This window comes from Balaenoptera musculus, chromosome 2 (genome assembly GCF_009873245.2).
Source record: "Balaenoptera musculus isolate JJ_BM4_2016_0621 chromosome 2, mBalMus1.pri.v3, whole genome shotgun sequence".
Classification (NCBI taxonomy): domain Eukaryota; kingdom Metazoa; phylum Chordata; class Mammalia; order Artiodactyla; family Balaenopteridae; genus Balaenoptera; species Balaenoptera musculus.
In genome coordinates, this window is record NC_045786.1 from 35,557,812 (window position 1) to 35,582,958 (window position 25,147).

At 42.2% G+C, this 25,147-nt stretch overlaps 1 protein-coding gene across 3 annotated transcripts in view; it reads right to left on the reverse strand.

Moving 5' to 3' along the window:
* Positions 1–354: 354 nt before the first annotated feature.
* Positions 355–25,147, reverse strand: part of SH3GL3 (SH3 domain containing GRB2 like 3, endophilin A3) — a 140,956-nt gene continuing 116,163 nt past the window's right edge. Inside the window, exons 8-10 of one of the 3 annotated variants that reach the window (XR_005018847.1) lie at positions 22,678–22,787; positions 11,662–11,857; positions 890–1,022 (exon numbers count right to left, since the gene is read on the reverse strand). Coding sequence is in view for 2 of the 3 variants with exons in the window: in XM_036844273.1 (XP_036700168.1) it covers positions 817–1,022; positions 22,678–22,787 (316 nt within the window). In the remaining variant the exon portion in view is untranslated. Of the gene's footprint in view, positions 1,023–11,661; positions 11,858–22,677; positions 22,788–25,147 lie in introns of all 3 variants that reach the window. The other 2 variants (XM_036844273.1, XM_036844274.1) reach the window with 2 other exon arrangements.

Genomic DNA, 25,147 nt, shown 5'->3' on the forward strand with positions numbered 1-25,147 from the left:
ATCCATTTAAGAATATCTAGTACTTATTTATATTTAGAACTGTAGTAGATTAGTGTCCCTGCTTCCTCACCTTTGCCCACAGGTCTGGAGGTTGGCTAGGGTAACTCAGTTCTGGTCCATGTCTCTCTCCGGTAGGCTAGCTTGGGCATGTTCTCCTGGTGAAGATGCAGGTGCAAGAGCACAGGTGGGAAGGCTGAGCGCTGTTTCAAGTTTCCGTTTGTATCCAGCCTGCTACGATCCCACAGGCCAAACAAGTCACAAGCTGGACCCCGAGTCAGAGTGGGCACAGGAGGAGTTTGCAGCTGTGCATGACTGTGCTTAAAAATCAATTCAACATTAAAAATAATCAAGGCCTTTTTGCCAACACAGTGTGTCATGTTTATTGGGCTATTCACAAGTCAGCTAAAACACCATGAAGGGAAAAGACCGGATGCCATCAGTAATGTCAGGAAACAAAATATTTAGCAGTTCTTAGTTTCAAGTGTCGCATTCCATCACAGCTTGAGGAATATGGGCAATTCACTAACAAAACTGTAATGGGTGCCCTTTATTTTTAGCAACAAGAAGCACATACATTTATTTAACCAATGACTTTTAGGACAGTCAGCAAAAAAAGAAAATGGTATTTTCATGTAGCTAAGACAAGAAAATCATTTATACAAATTAAATGGATACAAAATACATTATAAAGAGAACACACATACAAAAGTCATTAAGCTGGTCAAAGAGCAAGAATGCCACAGACACCACACTGAGAGAACACTGGTGTGAATTCATTTCCGTTATGAAAGTACGTCCAAAGTTTGAGTTACACATTTACTGAGGTAAAGGCACAATCACTTCCACGTAATTAATGGGGAAGAATCCAGATTGCCCATGGAGCACTCCTTCATACCAGTTTTCATCTATCTGATTGGTTAATGTAATGATATCCCCTTCTTTAAATCCTAGTTCTCCTTGGTTTTCTGGCTCAAACTCATAGAGACCACGACAGCAGGGCTGGTCCATGGGAACGTGAGAACCTGTCCGCATCACATGGAGACAAAAAGCACAGGTTAACATGACAAATCACCCAGGGAGCATTGCAAAGGTGGAGAGTTGCAGAGACCACGACAGCAGGCCCCTGCCTTCCTTCCCAGGACAAGGCCGGCTCAACCCACCTCACAAGTGCTGTACTTGTGGCCTCTGCCCTCCTCAGCTCTCCCAGCTGCCCTAGATGACCTCCTGGGCCCACGGCTTTTCTCATCAGTTCTCCCAGCCAGAGAATTCAGGCCCAGACCCTGTCCTTGAAGCAGCTACTCAGCTCTGCCTGGAGCCCAAGGGAGGTGCAGAATTACAAGGCCCAACCCCTGCCCTCAGGGAGCTCATAGTTTCTTTCTGGAGACTGGAAGACACATGGGAAACATTTAAAAAACAAAGATGAGGTACTGTATCACCTACAGCTCAGAGAAGAAGGAAGCAGGAAAGGCCTGGGTGGTCAGGGACATTTTCCTAGAGCTGGTGACCAGGAGCTGGAACATGGCAGGGTGTGAGACTGGAGAGGGATGAGGAGAATCTCTACAGACTAGACTGCAGTCTTGGGATTGTTGTACTAAGCCAGAAGTTCTCAGAATAACATTTTTTAAATAATTGTTTTTTAATTTCAAAACTAAAACTAAACATGGTAAAAAGAGAGAAAAGACATGCAAAATTGAGAAAAGTTACCTGTAAACCACTAATGAAAAGGTAACCAATGTTAAATTAACATTATGGCATAGAAGCTTCCAGATATCTTTATGAATATGTTTGTGTATGTATTTACATATAGCTGTTTTCATAAAAGAATTCCTATATATATTACTGTGAACATCTTTCCAGGTTACTTTTAATTACTGACCATTGTCAACTGTTATCAGTATAACATAATTTCTTTAACCGATCTCCTATTATAGGATACTTAAAGGTCTTCCTTTCTTCCCTTTCCTCCCATCCTTCCCTCCTTCCTTCTTTCCTTTCTTTCTTCCTTCCTTTCTCTCTCTTCCCTTCTCCATTCCTTCCTTTTCATTTTCCTGTTTGTTTTCTCTTGGCTTTCATTGATAACTCTTTGAAAAATATCCTAATGTATGTGTATTTACAAATATGTACATTTAATTCCTGAGGGTAAACGTCTAGAAGGAAATTGGCTGTTCATAGACATAAATTTTTCCAAGACTTTCAAAATTTACTATCAATGTATTTTTTCTATGATTTTTTTTGTCTTAAAAGTACTAGGAGCCCCTATTATACACTTTTATACTATAAATATTAACCTTATATCTGTCATGTTTGATACAAGCAGTATTCCCAGCTTATTATCTGTTTCATTTTTTTCTTATATTTTGTTTTTGGAGTGTGTACTGGGGATGGGGCAGGGATGGGGGTTTCTCTTTTGTTTTGGCATACATGCAGAAATTTTACACAACATAAGCAGTCAAACTGATGAAACTTTTCATTCATGATTTCCCTTCTACAATTATATATGAATATTCAACTAAATTTATCCGAGTAATTTTTTTAAATTAATTTTTAATGTGAAAATGTTTTCTTTCAACCCGTTTGGATTTTTGCAAATAAAGGTATTATTTGCTTTTAATAATGTTTAAGCAGTTATCGCAACACGATTTACTAAATAACCCATTCTTCTCCACTGATTTCAAATACTACTTTTATCTTTATCAATATCATACATTTAATTATCATGTGCACTTGGATCTATTTTAGGATCTTCTACTTTGCTCCACTGATACGTTTCAGTAACCGTACCACACTACTTTAAATATTGTAGCTTTGAAGTAAAGGTTAGTAATTAGTAAAGCAAGTTCCTCATCATTACTCTTCTACAGGCATACGTTGGAGATATTGCAGGTTTGGTTCCAGACCACCACAATAAAGCAAACATCTCAATAAAGCAAGTCACCCAAATTTTTTGGTTTCCCAGTGCATATAAAAGTTATGTTTACACTAAACTGTAGTCTGTTAAGTGTGCAGGAGCATTTTGTCTAAAAAAACAATGTGTATACCTTAATTTAAAAATACTTTATTGCTAAAAAATGCTAACCATCACCCGAGCCTTCAGCGAGTCCGAATCTTTTTGCTGGTGGAGGGTCCTGTCTCGATGTTGCTGGCTGCTGACTGGTCAGGGTGGTGGTTGCTGAAGGCTGGGAGGCTGTGACAACTTCTTAAAAGAAGACAACAGTGAAGTTTGCTGCATCGGTTGACTCTGCCTTTCACAAATGTTTTCTCTGTAGCAGGCAACGCTATTGGATAGCATTTTACCCACAGTAGAACTTCTGTCAAAATTGGAGTCAATCCTCTCAAGCCCTGCTGCTGCTTTATCAACTAAGTTTATGTAATATTCTAAATCGTTTGTTGTCATTTCAACAATCTTCACAGCATCTTCATCAGGAGTAGATTCCATCTCAAGAAACCAGAAACCACTTTCTTTGCTCATCCATAAGAAGCAACTCCTCATCTGTTCAAGTTTTATCATGAGATTGCAGCAATTCAGTCACATCTTCAGGCTCCACTTCTAATTCTAGTCTTCTTGTTATTTCCACCACATCTGCAATTACTTCCTCCTCTGAAGTCTTGAACCCCTCAAAGTCATCCGTGAGAGATGGAATCAACTTCTTCTGATAATGTTGATATTTTGACCTCTTCCCATGAATCATGAATGTTCTTAATGGCATCTAGAATGGTGAATCCCTCCCAGGTTTCAATTTACTTTGCCCAGATCCATCAGAGGAATCACTATCTGTGGCAGCTATAGTCTTACAAAGTGTATTCTTAAATAATAAACTTGAAAGTCTAAATTACGCCTTGATCGATGAGCTGCAGAATGGATGTTGTGTTAGCAGGCATGAAAACAACACTGATCTCATTGTACATCTCCATTAGAGCTCTTGGGTGACTGGGTGCGTTGTCAATGAACAGTAATATTTTGAAAGGAATCATTTATTCTGAGCAGTGGGTCTCAACAGTGGGCTTAAAATATTCAGTCAACCATGTTGTAAACAGATGTGCTGTCATCCAGGCTTTGCTGTTCCATTTCTAGAGCACAGGCAGAGTAGATTTAGTATAATTCTGAAGGGATTTAAGATTTTCAGAATGGTAAGTGAGCTCTGGCTTCAACTGAAAGTCACCAGCAGCATTAGCCCCTACCAGTAGAGTTAATCTGTCCTTTGAAGCCAGGCACTGACTTCTCCTCTCTAGCTATGAAAGTCCTAGATGGCACCTTCCGATAGAAGGCCATTTCATCTACATTAAAGATCTGCTGTTTAGTGTAACCACCTTCATTAATGATCTTAGCTTGATCTTCTGGATAACCTGCTGCAGCTTCTACATCAGCACTTGCTGCTTCCCCTTGCACTTTTACATTCACAGAGGTGGCTTCTTTCCTTAAACCTCATGAACAACTTCTGCTACCTTCAGACTTTTCTTCTGCAGCCTCCTCACCTCAGCCTTCATAGAATTGAAAAGAGTTAGGACCTTGCTCTGGATTAGGCTTTGGCTTAAGGGAATGTTGTGGCTGGTTTGATCTTCTATCTAGATCACTGAAACTTTCTCCATATCAGCAATAAAGCTGTTTCACTTTCTTATCATTTGTGTGTTCACTGGAGTAGCACTTTTAATTTCCTTCAAGAACTTTTCCTTTGCATTCACATCTTGGCTACTGTTTGGTGCAAGAGGCCTAGATTTTCACCTATTCTGGCTTGCGACATGCCTTCCTCACTAAGCTTAAGCATTTCTAGCTTTTGATTTAAAGTGAGACGTGCGACCCTTCCTTTCACTTGAACACTCAGAGGCGATTGTAGGGTTATTAATTGGCCTAACTTCAATATTGTTGTGTCTTGGGGAATAGGGAGGCTGAGGAGAGGGAGAGAGATGGGGGAATGGCAGGTTGGTGGAGCAGTCAGAGCACAGACGTTTTTCAAGTTCATCACCTTATATGGGCACAATTTGTGTCCCCCCCCAAAAGAATTACAATAATAACATCAAAGATCACACATCACACATCACCACAAAAAATACAATAATAATGAAAAAGTTTGAATTATTGTGAGAATTACCCAAATGTAACACAGAGGCACAAAGTGAGCAAACACTATTGGAAAAATGGTGTCCATAGACTTGCTCGATACAGGGTTGCCACAAACCTTCAATATGTAAAGAATGCAATATCTGCAAAGCGCAATAAAACAAGGTATGCCTGTATTTAAAAATTTCCTATTCCCACAAAATCATTCAACCAGGTAAATTTTAGTAGCAATGTATTGAGTTACCCTCATCTTGACTTTAACTGGATCATATTTTTTGAGTAATAATAAGATTAATGTTACAAGATTATTTTTAAATGAATGACCATTGCATGCCTTGAGGAAACCACACTTGTTTACGTGTTGTACATTTATCCTACGTCTAGACTGGGTTTGTTACTATTTTAGATTTTTACCTCTGTATTTTAAAATGAAATTACTTCCTTTTTATATTCTGGTCATGTTTTGGTATAAGAGCATTTATAAAATAAATTCTTTTCTCTATTCTCCAAAATATTCAAACTTGAAGACTTGATTTTAAAATGCCCCTAATTATCTAGGCCTATGGATATCTGAAGACAGAAGGCTTTCTAGGATAGCTTATGATAGTGGCTTAGTGTGTCTAGGAAGGACATATGGTCACCCCAGTCCAGTTCCCTACAGATCCTAAAGGGGACATGTGGCCTCAGTGGTTCCCATGGTTCCATGCAGAGGAGCCAAAGGTGAGAGCATGGGCAGGAGCTGAGGGGCTGCCCTGGCCAAGTGAGGTGATGCCCCTCGCAGAGGGGGTGGAGGGCAAGGACCACCGGTGAGTTCAGAGGGAGACCTGATTGTCCCAGTCAAGATGGAGGTGGAAGGAGGCTGAACCCCCACCCCAGGAAAACCACACACTCCATCCACATGAGGCCACCACCAGTGGACGGAACAGGCCGTCCGGGAGGAGACCAGGGAAGCCTGCACACCACAAGACACCTTGTTCCTCTTTACATCACCCGAGCAGAGTGAGGTCTGCAAAGCGGGGAAGGCAGCACCCCAGAGCCAGACCAGGCCAGTTTCACGGGTTTTGGCCTTTAAGAAGAGGGCTTAATCCTTTCCCATGATTGAAATATCTGCACGTGTGACCTCTGCCATCCTATGTTTTCCATTTCTATTTCCTTTTTCTATTATTATGAAGCATTCTTATTTCTCTCCCTGTCCAGACTTCACCTGAGCGTTGAAACAAGTTCTACTAGAGATTGTGTTCCTTCCTCACCAAGTCTTTTCCGTCCAAGTAAAGAGAGAAGATAGACTTGGGTTGGTCAAATGAGGAGCCCCTCTGTCCTGGGGAGGGGCCGGGAGGTGGCAGCAAATTCACCGTGCAGCACCCCTTTCTCTGGGGGCAGTCCTCCCTCCGTGCCACCCCACTGCTAAACTTCTGCGCACGCTGTCCGCCCCACGTGGGAGTGAGAGCCAACCCCCTGCTGGCATAAGGAGCGTTTCCCACCTACTGCCTTCCTGCTGCAGTGGTTCTCAACCTGGCAGCACATGAAAACACCCACTGCCCAGGCTGACCCCAGACCAATTAAATCAGTAGCTCTGGCAATGGGACCCAGACAAGGGGGAATTTTAAAAATTTCTCAGGTGTTTCCAATTTCCAAAGGAGGTTGCGAACCACCAGACTCATGGCCCTCTTTCCCTCCATTTCCTTTGACCAGAGCCTGGGAGTGTCAAGGAGCTCGTGGGGAAAGGGAAGAACGTGGTGGCGGGTTGGCGGGGGGGAGGTTCTTCTTCCTCTGCAGGTGGGAAACTCCTTCCCAGGTGGTGCTTCCAGGTAGGTCAGCATTTTAAAATCTGGGCCCCCTGCACTATTATCTCTAGAATCTACCTGATGTTTCTAGCATGTAGATGGCTTCTCCCATGACAGACGCCCCCATCTCACCCCAAGTCTGTATATTCCTCTTGTCATAATGATGGTAATTGGGAAGTAGAAGGATTTAAATAGGGGGCCCAGTTCATGATCTTGAATATGAACAGAATAACCTTCAATGATCTCAAAACATTAGGGAATCATGCGTTTCCAAGCAGAACTTTCCGTTTTCCTTTGGAAATACAGCTCCTATCTGGGTGGGCAGGGGGCTGGGAGCTGGGCACTGAAACCCTGCGGCAATTCAAGCCTCTGAGTCAAAGTCAATTTTATTAATGAATAACTGTTTCCATGTGGTCTATTAAAATGATTAGTATTCTTTTATCATTTCTCCCACTGTCAGTTTTTAACAGAGATGGAGTCAGGTGCCAAAGCACTTGGTGGTCTTGGGAAGCGTTTCCTTGAATACAGAATGTCAATGCTAGAAGGGTCTTTGGTGGTCTTCAGTGAACCCTCCTCTTTTTGAAGAAGAGGTCACAGCTGCCTGGCCCCAGAGCTAATGGCAAAGGCAGAAAGAGACACCAGGGCTCCAGACCCCAGCCCATGACCTACCCTCCTGATGTCACCTCCTATGTGATCTATGCCACTGCTAAGGGTTGCCAAGAAATTTCACAGGCTATCACACTGACTACAGGGCTAATTGTGTGTGTGTGTGTGTGTGTGTGTGTGTGTATATTTACATATATATATTTTTTCCCCTCCCATTTACTTTTAAGCTACCTGCAATGACTAAAATAAATACTAAATGGCAGGCATGCACTTATCCCAACCACCACCTATGTGTGCATACGTGTGCACCCCCTGCACACATGCACTGAACAGATCGGGGGTAAGACACATCACTCACTTCTCACTTCATTTATTCCAGGCGAGGGACCATTGCCACACTGCCCACTTTGATTTCCTAAGAGCTGGGAAGTGACCAAGCACTCACATCACACTCCATCAGCATATGAACCCAAAACATGGCATCTCTCCCGAGACCCCTGAGTGGAGAGCCCCTGGGCAGGAGTTCCCTGACTCAGGTAATAAGACACGAGCACCGGGCTCCCCCCTCATCTCTGCGCTGCGTCCCCTCCACCCACTGAACACGGTTCTCAACAGTGTGGGCACCAGGCAGATCCACACCCACCAGAGCCTGGTCTGGCTGTCCTGAACTACACCCGCAGCAGGACAATATTCTGCAATATCGTCCAATGCATTTGTCACGCTGGGTTGTTTTTGCCATCTGGGGCCCTCAACCCAAGTAGCCATGGCTGCCCTTACTTTAGGCAGAAGGTGGAACCTGCACACGAGCAATCAATGTTTCGCTGGTAAATTCCAAAATAATGCCATTTCAGTTGTGAAATGGTCTGAACGCCAAGGCTTTCAGGCTTTCATGCCAGAGCCAGGTAGGCTTTTATGAGATTTGAGAAGCGGGGGGGCGGGGAGACTTCTGCTTCCAAGGAAGCAGAGCTTGAAGAACTCCAGAGCATAGAGGCTTGTATTACAAGCTGTGGGGAGGGAGGAGCTGTTTCCTGCCACCCAGAGAAGAGATAGGAGCTCTTTCTGGAGTCAGGGAGGAGGCCTGGTGAGAGAAGAGGGCAGGGAAGAAGGCTGAACTGCTCCCTGGATTCCACCCTGGGTGGGGGGGGTCTTAGCCCCGCTTCCCACTGGAACCGTGGGGGAAGGCAGGCCCCCAAAGTGCTCTAGACTTGGGGGCACTGAGCACAGTGGAAATGGTGGGTGGTATAATTAAACAGAGAGGGCTTCTGAGGGGGCCACCCTTGGCTCCCCACGAACTGTGAACACACGTCAAGTCCCGGCAGGAAGTGAGGAAGTGCTGCAGGGGCAGCTGGACCAGAGATGGCCTGGGGGTGGGTACACAGGCTCCGAATGCAGAGATCCAGCAACCCAAAGGCAGAGACTCAGGCCCCGGACCCAGGCCTGGACCTGGAGTGACAAGTTATCTCAGCTGTGGAAGCAGTTAAGACCCCAACACGCTTCCCCACTTGCCCCTGTGATGTTCCCTAAACTCCCCCTGCACCCAGGCAACATCTCGGGGTAGAGAAGGAGGTAGGAGAGAACCCTGGAGGAAAACCAATAGTCCTTGCGGGAAATTTCAACCGAATGACTAGGTTTAAATCCTGAATTGACAAAGCAATAAATGGACAGTCTGCACTTTCTATTGGAAGAGACTGCGTTACCTTGAAATGGCAAGATTACGTTTTTTTCCACCATTAGAAGAAATGGAAAAAAGATTAAATTTTTTTTTTTTTTTTTTTTGGCCAACAGTAGAAATGGAAAAAAGATTAAGTTGTTTCCGCCATCAGTCTAAACGGAGGCTCGTAAGCAAGTTCAGTTAAAAAGAAATAAAGTTTGTGCCCACTTGCGTGATGGTGTGTGAATTTTCCCTCTCCACAAGAGACAAGTCAGTGTCACCACGGATGGAACCCAAAAGTGCAGGCAGAAAAGGTGACATGTCCTCAGTGGGACCTTTTCAAACTGGACTAGGCACAAATGTGGGCGAGGTGCCTGAGTGGAAGCCGCACCTCTGCCCAGATCTTCCCGTAATAAAGGAGGGGTCCTACCCAGCACCCCATCTTTGTTGAACACCCACTCCCCTTTCCCCTGGCGTCTTGCTCCACCACCTCCATCTCTATGCTTTCTCGTGCTTGGTAGTTGGCACCTGAAACTGCTGAGAATCTGTGCACGTGAACTCCTGGCAGCCGAAACCCCAACCCAGTCTTCCTTGTTAAGGCATTAAAACAAAGATTATTTTAACAGCGAAAAGGGAGTGTCCCTGTTAAATATTTATTATTCAAGCTCTGTTCCACCCCATTTGGGGAAAAAAAAAAAAAGAGAGAGACCCTACCACAAGAATTGTAAGGTGGCCGGTCAGTCAGTACTACATCGGCAACACACAATAGGTCAGGAAACCCTAAAAGAAATTTCACTTCCCTCTTGGCAATAATGTGGACCGGTTTCTAACAATATTGGGCCCCCTCTTGTTTTAACAGCAGGACAATTCTTTGGATGCCCTTCCCCCAACCCCGCCTTTTGTTTCCCAAACTCCCTGCTGCCAAGGGCTACTCACGTGTACAGAATTGCTGGGCACACTTTATTCTGGTAGTGATAGCCCCACAGTGAATTAATTCTGCAGTCCCAGTCAGCTATAGGGATGAAATACTAACCCTCCGTTTTTCAGTGAACACCATGTGCCAGGACAATATTCTAAGTGCCTGTTAGCAGATTTAATTCTCAGAGAAACCCTTGGATGAGGTACCATTATTTCCCCCAATTTGATGGATGGAAAAACCTAGGTTTAAAGCAATTAAGCAGCAGGGCTGAGATCTGGCCTCCATCTAGGTCCAGAGTCTGTGTTCTTGATCGCCACTGCATGCATCCACTCTGAACATTGTTGGCTGGTGAGTTTATGCCCACTCAGTTTCTGAGCCAACCCCAGCCAAGGCGATGGTCCATCACCTAGGTTGGAAAGAGCCTGTGGGTCCTCAGCTGGGCAGGCTCCGGGAGTTCCCGTGCCTTGGGATGCTCTTTATTTATTTATTTTTTTGAGAAAAATATTGTTTTAAATCTTTTTTAATGAGGTCTAATATATACAGATAAGTGCACATATCATAAGTGTATAGTTGAATGAATTTTCACAAACTGAAACATCTGTGCAGCTAGCATCAAGACCAAGAAATAAAACTTTAGTAGCATCTTAGAGCTCAGTCATGGTCTTTCCTCCAATCAGTACTTCCCCAAAGGTAATCACTAGCCTGACTCCTAATGCTATACATTAGTTATGTCTGTTTTTTGAGTTTTATGTTAATGGAATCATACAGTATGCACTCTTTGGTGTCTCGTTTGTTTCACTCAACGTTATGTCTGTGTGGAGTGTGACTAAGTTCTTCATCTTGTTTAATTTTGTGTGTGTGTGTCTTTTTGATGTACATAACAACATAGTTCAGTATTAGATCCATATAATCTATAAATAAAGACAACGTTTTTGGGGGATGTGTGAGGAATGCTCTTTAGGAGAAGCCTCCACCTAAATCCTTCTCTGATCCTGGAAGGCCTGCCCACGTCCCAGCTCGCCCTGCCAATCACTTGAGGGATGTCCTTCAGGTACTTATTCTCTGTGCTGCTTCAAAGTGAGCAACTCAGGCTTCAATCAAAAAATAATAATAATAATAACCAAACAAAAACAGGTGTCTACTCCAGGTGGTGGACGAGACACTAGAGTGGAGGTGGCATCAGATAAGGCTGGCGTTTCCGCAGCCCGGCCGTCTCCTGTGCTCCCTCCCTCTCTCTCTGCCACGTGCCAGGACCTGGGAGCCTGTTCTCCAAGGCTGTGTTTCTCATCCTGACTTTGAAGGAGATAAAGGTGGAGGTAGGAGTGGTCAGTGGGGCAGGGGACATCCTTCTCTCCATAGCGCTAAAAATCACAGCTCTTTTGCTGTACTTGAACTTGGCTAATTTCCAGATCACCAAAGGAGCCCACTGTACTCTCTTCTTCTCTGCTGGCCCTGACTCTGTGGATTTCATTACCTGGAAGCATTTGGTCAGAGCATCTCAACTGAAAGGCAAGCTACAACCCCCACTCCTATTTTTTGGGTTGGGGTGGGGAAGGGGCTGGAGAGAGAAGGAAAATTCACACAACTGCTGTCCACATGAGTGCCTATCAGCGTACAAGGTATGGAGTCTACGGAAGCTACTGACCTGAGGAGGGCTCTTTGTCTTTTAGTAAATGCCCCAGACGGCTGTGCCTTTTGAGTTTTTGTTCCTGCTTTTTATAGTTTTTCTCTTGCCTCCCTTGTAGTCAGGCTGCGACCTGTCACTTTTTCCTGCCGACAGTGGGCCTTCCGAAAGCAGTCCCCCAGGCCTTTCTAATCTGCTGCTTCCAGTCTGCTGTAGGCTGGGAAATCAGATAACCAATTATGTAACATTAACAGCTGCTGTGTCATGGGCTCTTGCTCTGTAGCAAGTACCGCGCGTGCCCAGCACCTCTTATTTACGTGATCTAATTTAATCCTTAGAATAACCCTATGCAGTTGGGGTGATACTTCCTGTTCTTTTGATGACAGAATTTTGACCCAGAGGTGAGAGCCGGGATTTGGCCCTTCCTCTGACACCAAAGCCCACTTAACAGTAAGGCAGGTGACACCTATCTTGGCTGGGTGAGCTTGTTTTCTGCTCACTTCCTGGTCTCAAGTCTGGAATGCAGAGGTATTTCCATGACTTCTGCTACCCAGGGGCAGCTAAGGAACAGAGAGGAAGGTACCTGAGAACAGGTGGAATCGGCAGTCACCCTGAGACTTACTATACCTGTACCATCTAACTAGAAAGTTCATCTCTTAACGTGTTGGGGCAAAAACACTAACTTGGAACTTTCGAGTCTATTTCTGGTTCACACTCATTCTCAAACACCGAGTGTGCACTCTGGGCCAGGCACCACGCCCAACATATTAGACACCATCTCTCTTGAATTAGAACGAGCATATCTGGTTCAAGTTCCCTTCAAAAGGTGTCTTTTTTTTTTTTTTTTTTTTCCGATCTAAAATCTCAAGCTCTTGTAGCAAAAATTTTTTTGAAGCTAACACTTTTCCTTGAGCTGACCCAGACGAAGCATTGGTATATAACTCTGATAAATACCACAAAACCCATTTTGTTCAACATCTGTAAGTACTATTTTTGTCCATTTGGTAAGAACATATGGGACAGAAACTTCAGATCCCTGGGTTCTAGCTCTGGGTTAGGTCACCTCTGGGCCCTGATTTCCTTACCTGAAAATTTTAAGTATTCGTCTATGGTTAGTGCTATGGACTGAATGCTTGTGTCCCCCCAATATTCAGATGTTGAAGTCCTAATCCCCAAAGTGGTGGTATTTGGAGGTGGGAACTTTGGGAGGTACAAGGTCATGAGGGTGGAGCCCTCATGAATGGGGTTAGTGCCACCCTGTGTACAGACACAACGAGAAGACAGCCATATGCAAACCAGGAAGAGGGCCCTCACCGGACACCGAATCTGCTGGCACCTTGATCTTGAACTTCCCAGACTTCAGAACTGTGAGAAATAAATGTTTGTTGTTTTAAGCCCCTCAGTCTAGTATTCATTATAGCAGCTCAAGCTAAGACAGTTAAGTAGTAAACTAGTAAGTAAAGTCTAGTAAAAGTCTATGAACTACCTTTCTAGAAATAAGAACTCTGTATTTATCCATAGGAGATGTGATTTATTAAAATGACTTAATGGAACTCAAGCTTAATCATTACAATCTATAAAAATAAGCATGTGTAATTTGTTTTTACCTTAATACCAATCCTCCACCACTTACACAGGTTATATGAGATGGGTTTAACTAGTAAAGTTTGTGCCCACCCCCCTTACAAAGCTTTCCCTTGTGTACGGAGATGACTTTTGCAGATTTCTCAGAAGCCACGGCCCATTTATTTAACAAAGTTTCCTGGGAGGTGACTCCTCAACTACAGCCAGGTCCAGTGCTTGTGGGTTGCCTTTGCCACTCTGAACTAAGGAAAAAGGGAAGACAAATGACAGCCTTAATCAGAGGTGGCTTCCTGGCCGCTGGCATGGGGATCAGCTTGCAGATGGTGTTTTGCTTGGCCTGCTCCTTGCTTTGTACAGTGTGGATTAGTTGACAGTATTTTAAAAATAAGGAGATTACACATAAATATATGATTTCTGGCTTCTCTTGGAAAATCATAAAGGCTGGCTATCCTAGGTCCACATTCTCAGGCAACAAGCAGCTGCTATTTGGACAGGGCAAGTGTTCTCTAGGTGGCTACAGACTCCTCTGCCTGTGGTGCTCCTGACTTGGAGGTCTGTTGTCAGACATCTTTCACTGGCCTGGCACTGTTTTCTTACACTTTCCTTCATCTCTCATTCCCATGATCTGGCATTAGGGTTTGCACCTGAGGCCACACCCACACGACAAGTCCGGGAGGTATCACAAACAAGTCCAGGATTCAAACGAAAAGTCCTCTGGAATTGTGCTGCATGGCTGCCCTGTTTGTAATCCCTGGAAACTGACTTCTGCTGGCTATTTTTTAAAACGTAAGTACATATATTACTATTTAGATAACGGTATTTTAAATTTTAGCTTAAAGACCAAGCACACCATTGTAGAATATATACTAAGATTTTAAAATATGCATTTGAGACAATATAACCATTTCAGCCAAGAAGTATTAAAATTCCTACAACTAAGTTAGAAATTACGTCCTACAGGCTTTTCAAAAACTCTTTTTACAGACTATTTAGAAGAGTTACAGGAAACCATTCCCTGCAACGAGAAAACGTTTCTCTCTAAAGGTTCCTTGAGATGAAAAATAAAACAAGGACTCTTCCTCTTTCCCACATCAATGGCTACTGATCAACAATAATAATCAGAGTTCACATTTTAATTTTTAATAATTTTTTTAAAATACAGAAAATATAAAAATGTTCAATCTGCACTTTTCAAATTTTTAAGAATGCTGAGTACTCAGAAAAGATAAATATTGCAGCCACAGAATTTAGAGCTGGCAAAGAAACTTGGAATGTATTAAGTCCAATCACTTCATTTAGGGACAAGTAGAAATCAGTCCAGAGATGTTAAGAAACTCTTCCCAAAGTCACACAGCGAATAAGTGCCAGAGTCTGAATTCCAACATGGGACTCCTGTTTATTGCTTATTTCTCTTTGTCTATAACTCTGACTCTGAACCACTACTGATAATATACAGAAATGGATATTGGGGAAGGGCTGGTGGCAGGGGGAAAAAAAAAAACAAGAAAAAAGTGGGAAGAACAGAAGACAAAAAGTGAAAAATAACCTGCTGACTGAGCAATCACCATTGACACTGCTGTGTGAAATTTTAATTTCCTCTTTGGAAATTTAGGTTAAAAATACATCTATTTCTATTTGCAGAGTGCTCGTCTTCTTTAAGTTTCACACTTCACACTTTACTTTTGAATAAATGTTTATTTTCTAATGTAATCCTAGAGATTTCACTCTGATGAGGGGAACGACTTAGGCTCTAAACATTATATCCAAGCCCCCCTTAGAAGTGTGAAGGAATTTATAAAAGTCTCTTTGTACCTACAGGGAGTTAGAATGTCTTAATATAAGCCATTTGAGAGATTTATTTTGCCTCGCTCTGAAATGCCTGTAGCACACATTTGGAAACCACATTTGTTCACTCATCTCAGCCTTCCACATTCTTAACGTCCATCTCAGTTTGGTCCATATTAACCCTCAGTTGTGATTATATAAAGTGGTGCCCTCTTTAAGAACAGCAGTGAAAACGAAAACCTTCACAAAGAAATGAGTTGATTAAAAAAATGTAAAAGATACTCTGTCTTCTAGTCTTTACATTTAGAATTCAGCAAGTGATAACTTACCCTGGGTAGGGAAGATACTTGAGCATAGGTCACAAGCTCCTATACTATTTTCCTCAAAACCAAGGGTTTTCTGGGAACGACCCAGGCACGCATTTTAGCACGAAGACTTTTCTTGGCCTCCCTTTCTCTTTGGGGACACAGAGGCAGCACACGCTGCTGAGGCGTCATGACCCCACACTCAGGGGCTTGGACAGGCGGTGGTTTCCCCTAGCCAGGGCCTAAACTTGGATTTTGTCTGCAATCCATCATTTCAAGATGTGATTTCCACCACCCCCCGCCCCTTCTCCATTTCTGGCTCACTTTATTCATTCTCCTAAGTACCTAGAAATGATATTATCAAAGATTCCATCTCAGTCCCACAATGGATTCTGCCTAATTGATCTATGTCCTTTCATCTCCCTTTTTTTTTTTTCTTTAGAAAGAAGAAATGATGAAGAAAATGTTCTTGGAATTCATTTCTGGCAGAGTCCTGTGAGCTTTGCTTTAAATTGTTAGTGAAATGCTTGACATTTTTCCTTCACTTTATAAACATTATGTGCAAATCATTCAGAATCCTAATGGAAGGTAGTTTCCCATTAATGCAGGCTATAAAAATGCCATTTTCTTCTGAAACTGTGCCTTAGAAACAAACAGTACAAGATCTCTTCACACTTGCAAATTCTCCCCACAAATCAATGAAGCCCGATGCTGGAAATGGGGACGAAAGCTACCACCAAGGGAACTTTCTAGAGGCAGCCTAGAAAAGGCAGAGGCATGTCATGGAGTTTGCCGCAATGGAGAATCCAGTTGTGGACACTGAGCCTTCTTAAAAGCCATCTTTGGCACATCTGTGATCTCTGGCTGACCATCACCCTTCTAACAACTTAATCTGCCTAGGGACTGAGCTACTGGCCAAGAAGGAGGGGACGTAAGCACTGACACGCACAGTCTGGATGAGGAAGCCAAGGAACTCACTGTCCTATCAGTGTTTTCTTCTTCCAAGTCAGATGCATACAACAGACTCCCTTTGCAACCACTTGCTGGCCCGATTCCCTCTGATCAAGAATCTTGGAAAGAAATCATTCCCGATGCTCTTGAACATTCACTAACATTCCCCAGTACTCTTTCTTAAAGATATAAAATAAAAAATCTATAAGGTGAAGAGCCCAGCTCTGCTACTTACAGGCTCTGTGACCTCAGGGAAATCTCACTTAACCTCTCTGAGCCTCCACTTACTCATCTGTAAAATGGGCATAATAATGGTACTAGAAATGTGTCTGAAGTACTTAATACATGACCTGACCCCTAGTAAGGACTCAATACGTGTAACTGCTATATTGTTAAATTATTATTTATTACTGCTTTATTTTTTATCACTTCCTTGCAATATTGTTATGAGGATGCAATGAGTTATGTGTATAAAGCATCAAATAATAATACCTGGCTAATTTTTGGTACTCAAATGCTATGTCCTTATGCCCTTAAATGTTACTTTAATTAAAATACTTTTTCATTTTTATTTTATGCCAGTCTGCAAGGTCAAGTTTAGTATAGGTAGACGAAAACACCTTCATCAAAGGAAAACTGAGTTCTCTCTCATAGCAAATGAGAGCATGGTATCTTGGGAGCTTGACTGGAGGCCTCATCTCCAAGAACTACCCCCCTGTTTGGATGAAGGCTGTAAGGGCAGAGAAGGTGGGGTAGGGATTGAGTCCTGGGGTCCTGGGGTCTGCCGATTCTGCTTCATTCAGATATAATACAGGGAGGGAGGTGGGCTGGAGTTGGACTCCTTTTCAAAGTTTTTAGTTAGTTTGTTTATATTCAGCTTCTTTCTAAACAGAAATTTTGAAATGGATTACAATGACATATGTATTCAGAATAGAGGTTTTACAAACCAGAAATAGAAAAGTAAAGCCATAAAAAGTAGGGAAACAACATATTTTCATCCAAACACGAGAACCTGTGAGTAAAGGTGGGGGTGGGGGGACTATTAAAAATGATACTAGAGCAACAGACATACACTGGGACTGTCCCAAGCAAACTAGGATGCATGGTCACCCTCGACAAAGGGGAGGAGGAGCACATGCACTAGCTGAGGTCATTTTAATGACTGCTGTGCTTGAACTTCACATCTGGCATTGAGCTTCCTGGGGGCAGGGAGAATAGAGAATATAATGGGGTACACAATTTTCTTTAAAGAAGGAAGTACACCTATTCTTCAAAAGCCATCAATTTTCTCATCATGAAATACATTTCTGTTTATTCAAATATTCTTACTGAAATACAATTTAGAGAATATCTTGAAAACAGGAAAATATTGCCCATAATCCTATCATTTAGCCTGGTCTACATGCAGATATTGATTTACAAAGTTGTAATCACAGAACACTTATAACTCTGTGTCTTTCTTTTCAACTTCATATCAAACCATAAACATTTTTATGCTGCTACTTAATTTCCATGTTAGTAAGTTTGAATAGCTGCATACTACCCCATTTGATATACCATTGCCTACTTAACCATTATCCTACTATTGACAAATATATATAAATAAATATTGGTCATTAGGCTGTTCCCACTTATAACTTTTTCTTCCTCTATATAGTGCTGTAATAGATAGAGGAATATGCTTTTGCTTAAATTATTTCTTTAGGATACATTTCCAGGAATGAAGCCACTGTGAGTATATAAACATTTCTCTTAATTTTGATAGATACTGCTAAGTTGATTTCCCAATGAGTCAACCCAGGGGTTGGCAGACTATGGCCTTCGGGCCAAGTGATGTTTTAATGGAACACAGCCATGCGCATCCATTTTCATATTGTCTATGGCTGCTTTCACACCAGAACAGAGTTGAGTAGTTGCAACAGAGACCATATAGCCCACGAAGTGTAAACGATTGGGTCGGCCAAAAAGTTCGTTCGTGTTTTGTGTAAGAAAACCCGAACGAACTTTTTGGCCAGTCCAATATTTACGACCTGTCCCAGTACAAAAAGAGCTTGCCAACCCTTAGATTATCCTAATGTACGTTCCCATACTGCCTGTACATGGTACCACATTCTAACAGAAATGAATTATGTGGGGTCAGACATTTTCTTCCACAACATATTTGTAGTAGATGTTCGTGCTAGAAACTGCAAGCTGGCCATCAAAACCCTCTCTTTCCTTCTTCACAGTAATATAATGTTAGGATGTGGCTCTCCAGCTAACCTCCCCCCCAACCTTTGCAGCCAGTTGTGGTCCTGTGACTAAGCTCTCCCCAGTGGGATGGGAGTGGAAGTGATGTGAACCACCTTTGGCTCATTTCCCTAAGAGGAAATCTCTAGCCCTGGACTTCCATTCTTAATTTCTATCTTGTTTGAACCATTGCTCTCTTGAGTTTCTGTATGACAGTAACTACTGTTACCCTAACTACCATGCAAAAACTGGTACCAGAAGTGGGGTATTGTCATGATAAAAGCTAAAATTAGTGGCTCTGACTCAGTGGCCAGGTAGTGATGAAGAAGAAACAGATATAATCGGCGTGAAAGCCGGTGACCCTTGTTAGGGTGTGGAAAAACATATGGTAAAACTTTTGCCTATGATAACTTTCAAAGCATACCACATACCAGGAGCTCTAAAGGAAGGAACTGGAGAAAACAGAATGTTAGTGGATGTTACCTCCCATCCTTGGTACATCTAGCAAATTATTATAAGAAAGAGAAGAATTGCCCAGTTTGCAAGCAAAGATAAAAGAGAAGAGAGAAAAATCAGACGTTGGGTCCCAGCACATTAGAAAAGCTTCTGTACCCCAAGGAACAGAAGATAAGCAGGTTGTGCTCCAAATCATTCTCAGAGACTTCTCTCAACCCAGTGAAGGCACCTAGTTCCACAGCAAAGATTAATCTAAAGGTATTGCCTTCTCACTCAAGTCTGCTGTTTCAGATGGCCTCAAGGTAGCCTCAATAAGTTAAGAAAGGTGAGACAAGAAAGGAAAGAAGTAAGGCAGTCTTAAGAGCTATATCTAAGAAAGAAACTTGGATGTGATTACCGGCAGATGGAACTGCCTGGGAGATACAGATCAGAAGCTATTCCGTTTTTGGAGGCATTGAATTGTGAAAGGAAGTGCGGGTTTAACCTGAAAACATCTGCATCTATTGAAACTTGACGAACCCTCAAGGCCCCTAAGCAGCAGTAAGCACAATTCTCACAGGAGGCAGGTTTCCAAAGGCCACTTCAGATGTGAAGTGAAGACATGGAAGCCATAAAAGACTTCTGAGAAGGCAAATCTAGGGACCTACAGGATAAAGGACAGGAGCGATCCCTCCTGCCACCTTCCAAGGGAGCAGAACCAGGGTCTAATCTTCTTTCACTAGCACAGTCCTTGCCATTCCTGCCCGGCAGAATTCCATCATTTTTATAGACTAGTGCCTGCTTTGTATTTCCCGATGTAACTAGGTATGGCTGCCCAGCTAGAGACTGCACTTCCCAACTTGCTTTGCCATGACCTGTGGTCATTGGATCTGAGTTCTCATCCCTGGAATGTGAGTGTGTCATTCCTGCCTCACTGGTTTAAGAGGAAATGTCTAGCCTCGCCTTCTGTTCTTTCTCCCCTTCCTTCTGGCTGGAGTGGCAACAACTAGGACAACTTGGAAGCCACAGGATGATGAAGATGGCAGAGCTACCATCAGCTGTGTCTCCTGAGTGACTCCACGGACGAGAACCACCCATCCTCTTGGAATATCCTCCCCGGATTGTTGCATGAGTGAGAAAATCTTACTTTGTTGAGCGTTCGTTGCACTTTGGGTGTCTCTTCTTTTTTAAACAGAAACTAGTGTTACCCTAATACAATACAAAATAACTTCCCAGAGAACTGTACCTGAGTATCCTCTTGATAATATTTTAATGAAATCAATTTTATTCAAATAACTTTAAATAAAACTTTACACCAAAATGTAAATTGAAAAGCAGTACTACATGCTATAAAGAGACTGTAACGGTGAGCATAATTATGACGAAAAATGGACAATTTTATTAAATTCAAGGTAGGTACTTTTGCCTGCAAAAGACTTTTAGCCTGAGGTCTATCTTCTCTGTTAAAACTGGACATAAAAATATTCCAGCACAAAGCTGTAGCTTTATCTCCTTGAAATCAGAATGACTAAAAGAGAATTGAAAAGAATAATTTTCTCATGATGTGATTCAAGGTTCTCTAGCTCTATATCCATTTAGCACCTAAAGCCATCTTGGGTAACAAACAGCAGCCATCTTGGGTAACTGAATGACTTGAAGTTTGCATTAATCCAGCAGATTGAGTGCAAGATCGCAGCCTTCCTTTCACGTACCAAATCACTAACGATTATAAAATAGGTATGTCTTTAATTCCAAACAAGGAATGAACAAGAATGAACACTGTTGGCAGACCATAAATTATGAGGAATATAAGGAATATCTGAAAGATGGAAAGCAGCAGATGGAGGAAATGAAGCTCAAAATGGTTCCCAAAGAGAGATGCAACAAAAGTGGATTTGGAGGATGCCCAAAACTCAGAGTAAGCGGTTTTGGGAGCTGGATGACTGGTTGGCATTCTGGGAAAAGAGCAGCTTGGTAAGTCCTCCCATCCTGGCTCTGTACCAAGTACCTGGGGGCCCAGGCGTCTGCCTCCAGGAAGGAGTATTGAGTGCAGGGACCTGAAACAGTGCCATGAGGAATGCAACCAGCCAGACAACTAGAAATCAGTGCACCTTACCCAGCGGAGCATCCCTAATCCCTCAAAACCATGGAAAATAGGCAGCAGTAATAGACAGCACCATAGGCAAACTAACATGGAATCTCAAATTAACAGTTGTGCACAGAACCAAGAATCATTGTTTATCCATTAATGCTTGGCAAAAATTGAAGTCTAATGACACAGGTATGGGGAAGCATGTATTGCTCCATTCATGGTAGTGTACCCACCTTAGCAGGTAATTTGGCAATATCTACAATCACTTAAATGCATTCACTCTAACTCAGTAATTTCATTTCCAAGAAAGACTTGCCCATCAGCATGTGGAGGCAGATAAAGGACATTCTTTTTAGCAAATAACTGGAAACAACCTTAATGTCCATTAATGGGGAAATGGTATATATAATGGAAAACTATGAAGCCATTAAAAAATAGTGGGATAACATATATACAATGAAATATTAGTCAGCCATGAAGAAGAATGAAATAATGTCATTTGCAGCAACATGGATGGACCTAGAGATTGTCATACTGAGTGAAGTAAGTCAGACAAAGACAAATATCATATGATATCACTTATATGTGGAACCTAAAAAAAATAGTACAAATGAACTTTTTACAGAATAGAAATAGAGTCACAGATGTAGAAAACAAACTTATGGTTACCAGGGGGAAGAAGGCGGGGGAGGGATAAAATGGGAGATGGGGATTGACATATACACACTACTATATATAAAACAGATAACTAACAAGGACCTATTGTATAGTACAGGGAACTCTACTCAATACTCTGTAATGACCTATACGGGAAAAGAATCTAAAAAACAGTGAATGTATATATATGTAGAACTGATTCACTCTGCTATACACCTGAAACTAACACAACATTGTAAATCAACTATACTCCAATAAAAATTTTTTAAAAATAGTGGGATAGATCTATATGCATGACATGGAAATAACTCCACGAAATAGCGATACATTTATAAAAGCTAACCACAGAACAATACATCTAGTATGAACTTGTATTTAAAAAACAGCAAAAAATCTAAAACAGTGTGTATATCGTGTATCTATCTATGCACATAAACAGATATGACAGTGTTCATACCAAATTTTTAACAATGGCTACTTTTAGAGAGGGGCCTGGGATGGAGTGGGTAATCATAGGAAACTAGAGCATGATTTATACCATTTGAATTTTATTTTTCTCAGTTTGACCGTTTTATTTAGGAATATATTTGTTCCATTTGTCTAATTAAAAAATAATGATGCAGCACTTAAGGCAGTGCCTACTATATAGCAGGTGCTCAACATATGCTAATTCAAACTTTTTTAAAATTAGTAAAATATTTGGAAAGTGTTAAAAATGTAAATATAAAGGATAATGTAGCATGATGTTTCTATGGCCAAGGTTTGACACATTAGAAGGCAATAAGTAAAGTGATGGAATTCTTCCTTGATATAAGTACTCAAAACAAGGAAGTAGAAAAAGGGGTATTACTAGGGGGAAAAGGGAATTCACCAAATAACCTAAGAGAGAAATCCGAGGTCTCAAGGTAATCACACAGAATACAGCAATAAGCAGTAAGCAAACGCGTCCAGCAGAGCCGTATGGAAGGGCACACAGCACCCACAGAATGGTCATCTCACCTGTTGTCTTTGCTGAAGAGGTGGTGGATACCCCATTGAGCTCACTAGGACTCCTTTTTATGGGCCGTGGCTTGTATTCTCGTTTGGGGATGTTGGATGCAGCTGATATTCTGTAATACAGATTTGAAGGTCAGTCAGACAGCTGATGAAGAAAGCAAAGCCTCCAAGCCTACGTTTGCTCTGCTGTGATAAGCCTACAAATTTAGGTCCTAGGTGATGGTCGTGAAGGGGGTGATTTTTACACGTTGATTCGTGAGTAGCCCAAAGTGATAGCTTTGATATCCCGAATGTAGTTTTTCAACTATATGCAGATATACCTCGTTTTATTGCACTTCGCAGATATTGCGTTTTTTATAAATTGAAGGTGTGTGGCAATCCTGTGTACTATAGGTGCCATTCTTCCAACAGCATTTGCTCACTTTGTATCTCTGTCACATTTTGGTAATTCTCGAAATATTTCAAACTTTTTCTTTATTATTATATTTGTTGTGGTGATCTGTGATCAGTGATCTATGATGTTACTCTTGTAATTATTATGGGCCCCACAAACTGTGCCATGTAAGATGGCAATCTTAACTGATAAATGTGTGTGTTCTGACTGCTGCAGCTACCACCTCCAGCTGTTCCCCCATCTCTCTCTCTCTCTCCTCAGGCCTCCCTATTCTCTAAGACACAGTAAAATAGAAATTAGGCCAATTAATAACCCTATAATGGCCTCTAAGTCTTCAAGTGAAAGGGTCTTATATTGCTCACTTTAAATCAAAAGCTAGAAATGATTACGCTGAGTGAGGAAGGGATGTCCAAAGCCAAGACAGGCCAAAAGCTAGGCTTCTTGCACCAAACAGCCAAGCTGTGAATGCAAAGGAAACGTTCTTGAAGGAAATTAAAAGTGCTACTCCAATGAACACACAAATGGTAAGAAGGTGAAACAGCCTTATTGCTGATATGGAGAAAGTTGTAGTGATCTGGGTAGAAGATCAAACCAACTACAACATTCCCTTAAGCCAAAGCCTAATCCAGAGCAAGGCCTTAACTCTCTTCAATCCAGCAAAGTCTGGGAGAGGTGAGGAAGCTGCAGAAGAAAAGTTTGAAGCTAGAAGCTGTTGGTTCAGGAGGTTTAAGGAAAGAAGTCGCCTCCATGACATAAAAGTGCAAGTGCTGATGTAGAAGCTGCAGCAAGTTATCCAGAAGATCCAGCTGAGATCATTCATGAAGGTGGTTACACTAAACAACCGATTGTCAATGTAGATGAAACAGCCTTCCATTGGAAGATGCCATCTAGGACTTTCATAGCTACAGAGGAGAAGTCAATGTCTGGTTTCAAAGCTTCAAAGGACAGGCTGACTCTCTTGTTAGAGGCTAATGCAGCTGGTGACTTTCAGTTGAAGCCAATGCCCATTTACCATCCTGAAAATCCTAGGGCCCTTAAGAATTATGCTGAATCTACTCTGCCTGTGCTCCAGAAATGGAACAGCAAAGCCTGGATGATAACACATCTGTTCACAGCATGGCTGACTGAATATTTTAAGGCCACTGCTGAGACCTACTGCTCAGAAAAAAAGATTCCTTTCAAAATATTACTGCTCATTGACAATGCACCTGGTCATCCAAGAGCTCTGATGGAGATGTACAATGAGATCAGTGTTGTTTCATGCCTGCTAACACAACATCCATTCTGCAGCCCATGGATCAAGGAGTGGTGTCGACTTTCAAATCTTATTCTCGAAGAAATACATTTTGTAAGGCTCTAGTTGCCATAGATAGTGGTTCCTCTTATGGATCTGGGCAAAGTAAGTTGAAAGCCTTCTGGAAAGGATTCATCAGTCTAAATGCCATTAAGAACATTTATGTTTATGGGAAGAGGTCAGAAAATCTACATTATCAGGAGTTTGGAAGAAGAATTCCAACCCTCATGTATGACTTTGAGGGCTTCAAGACATCAGTGGAGGAAGTAACTGCAGATGTGGTGGAAATAGCAAGAGAACTGGAATTAGAAGTGCAGCCTGAAGATGTGACTGAATTACTGCAATCTCATGATTAAACTTTAACAGATGAGGAGTTGCTTCTTATGGATGAGCAAAGAAAGTGGTTTCTTGAGGTGGAATCTACTCCTGGTGAAGATGTTGTGAAGATTGTTGGAATGGCAACAAAGGATTTAGAATACTATAAAACTTAGTTGATAAAGCAGCAGCAGGGTTTGAGAGGATTGACTCCAACTTTGGAAGAAGTTCTACTGTGGGTAAAATGCTATCCAACAGCACTGCACGTTACAGAGAAATCGTTCGTGAAAGGCAGAGTCAACCGATGCAGCAAACTTCACTGTTGTCTTCTTTTAAGAAGTTGTCACAGCCTCCCAGCCTTCAGCAGCCACCACCCTGACCAGTCAGCAGCCATTAACATCGAGGCAGGACCCTCCACCAGCAAAAAGATTTGGACTCGCTGAAGGCTCGGGTGATGGTTAGCATTTTTT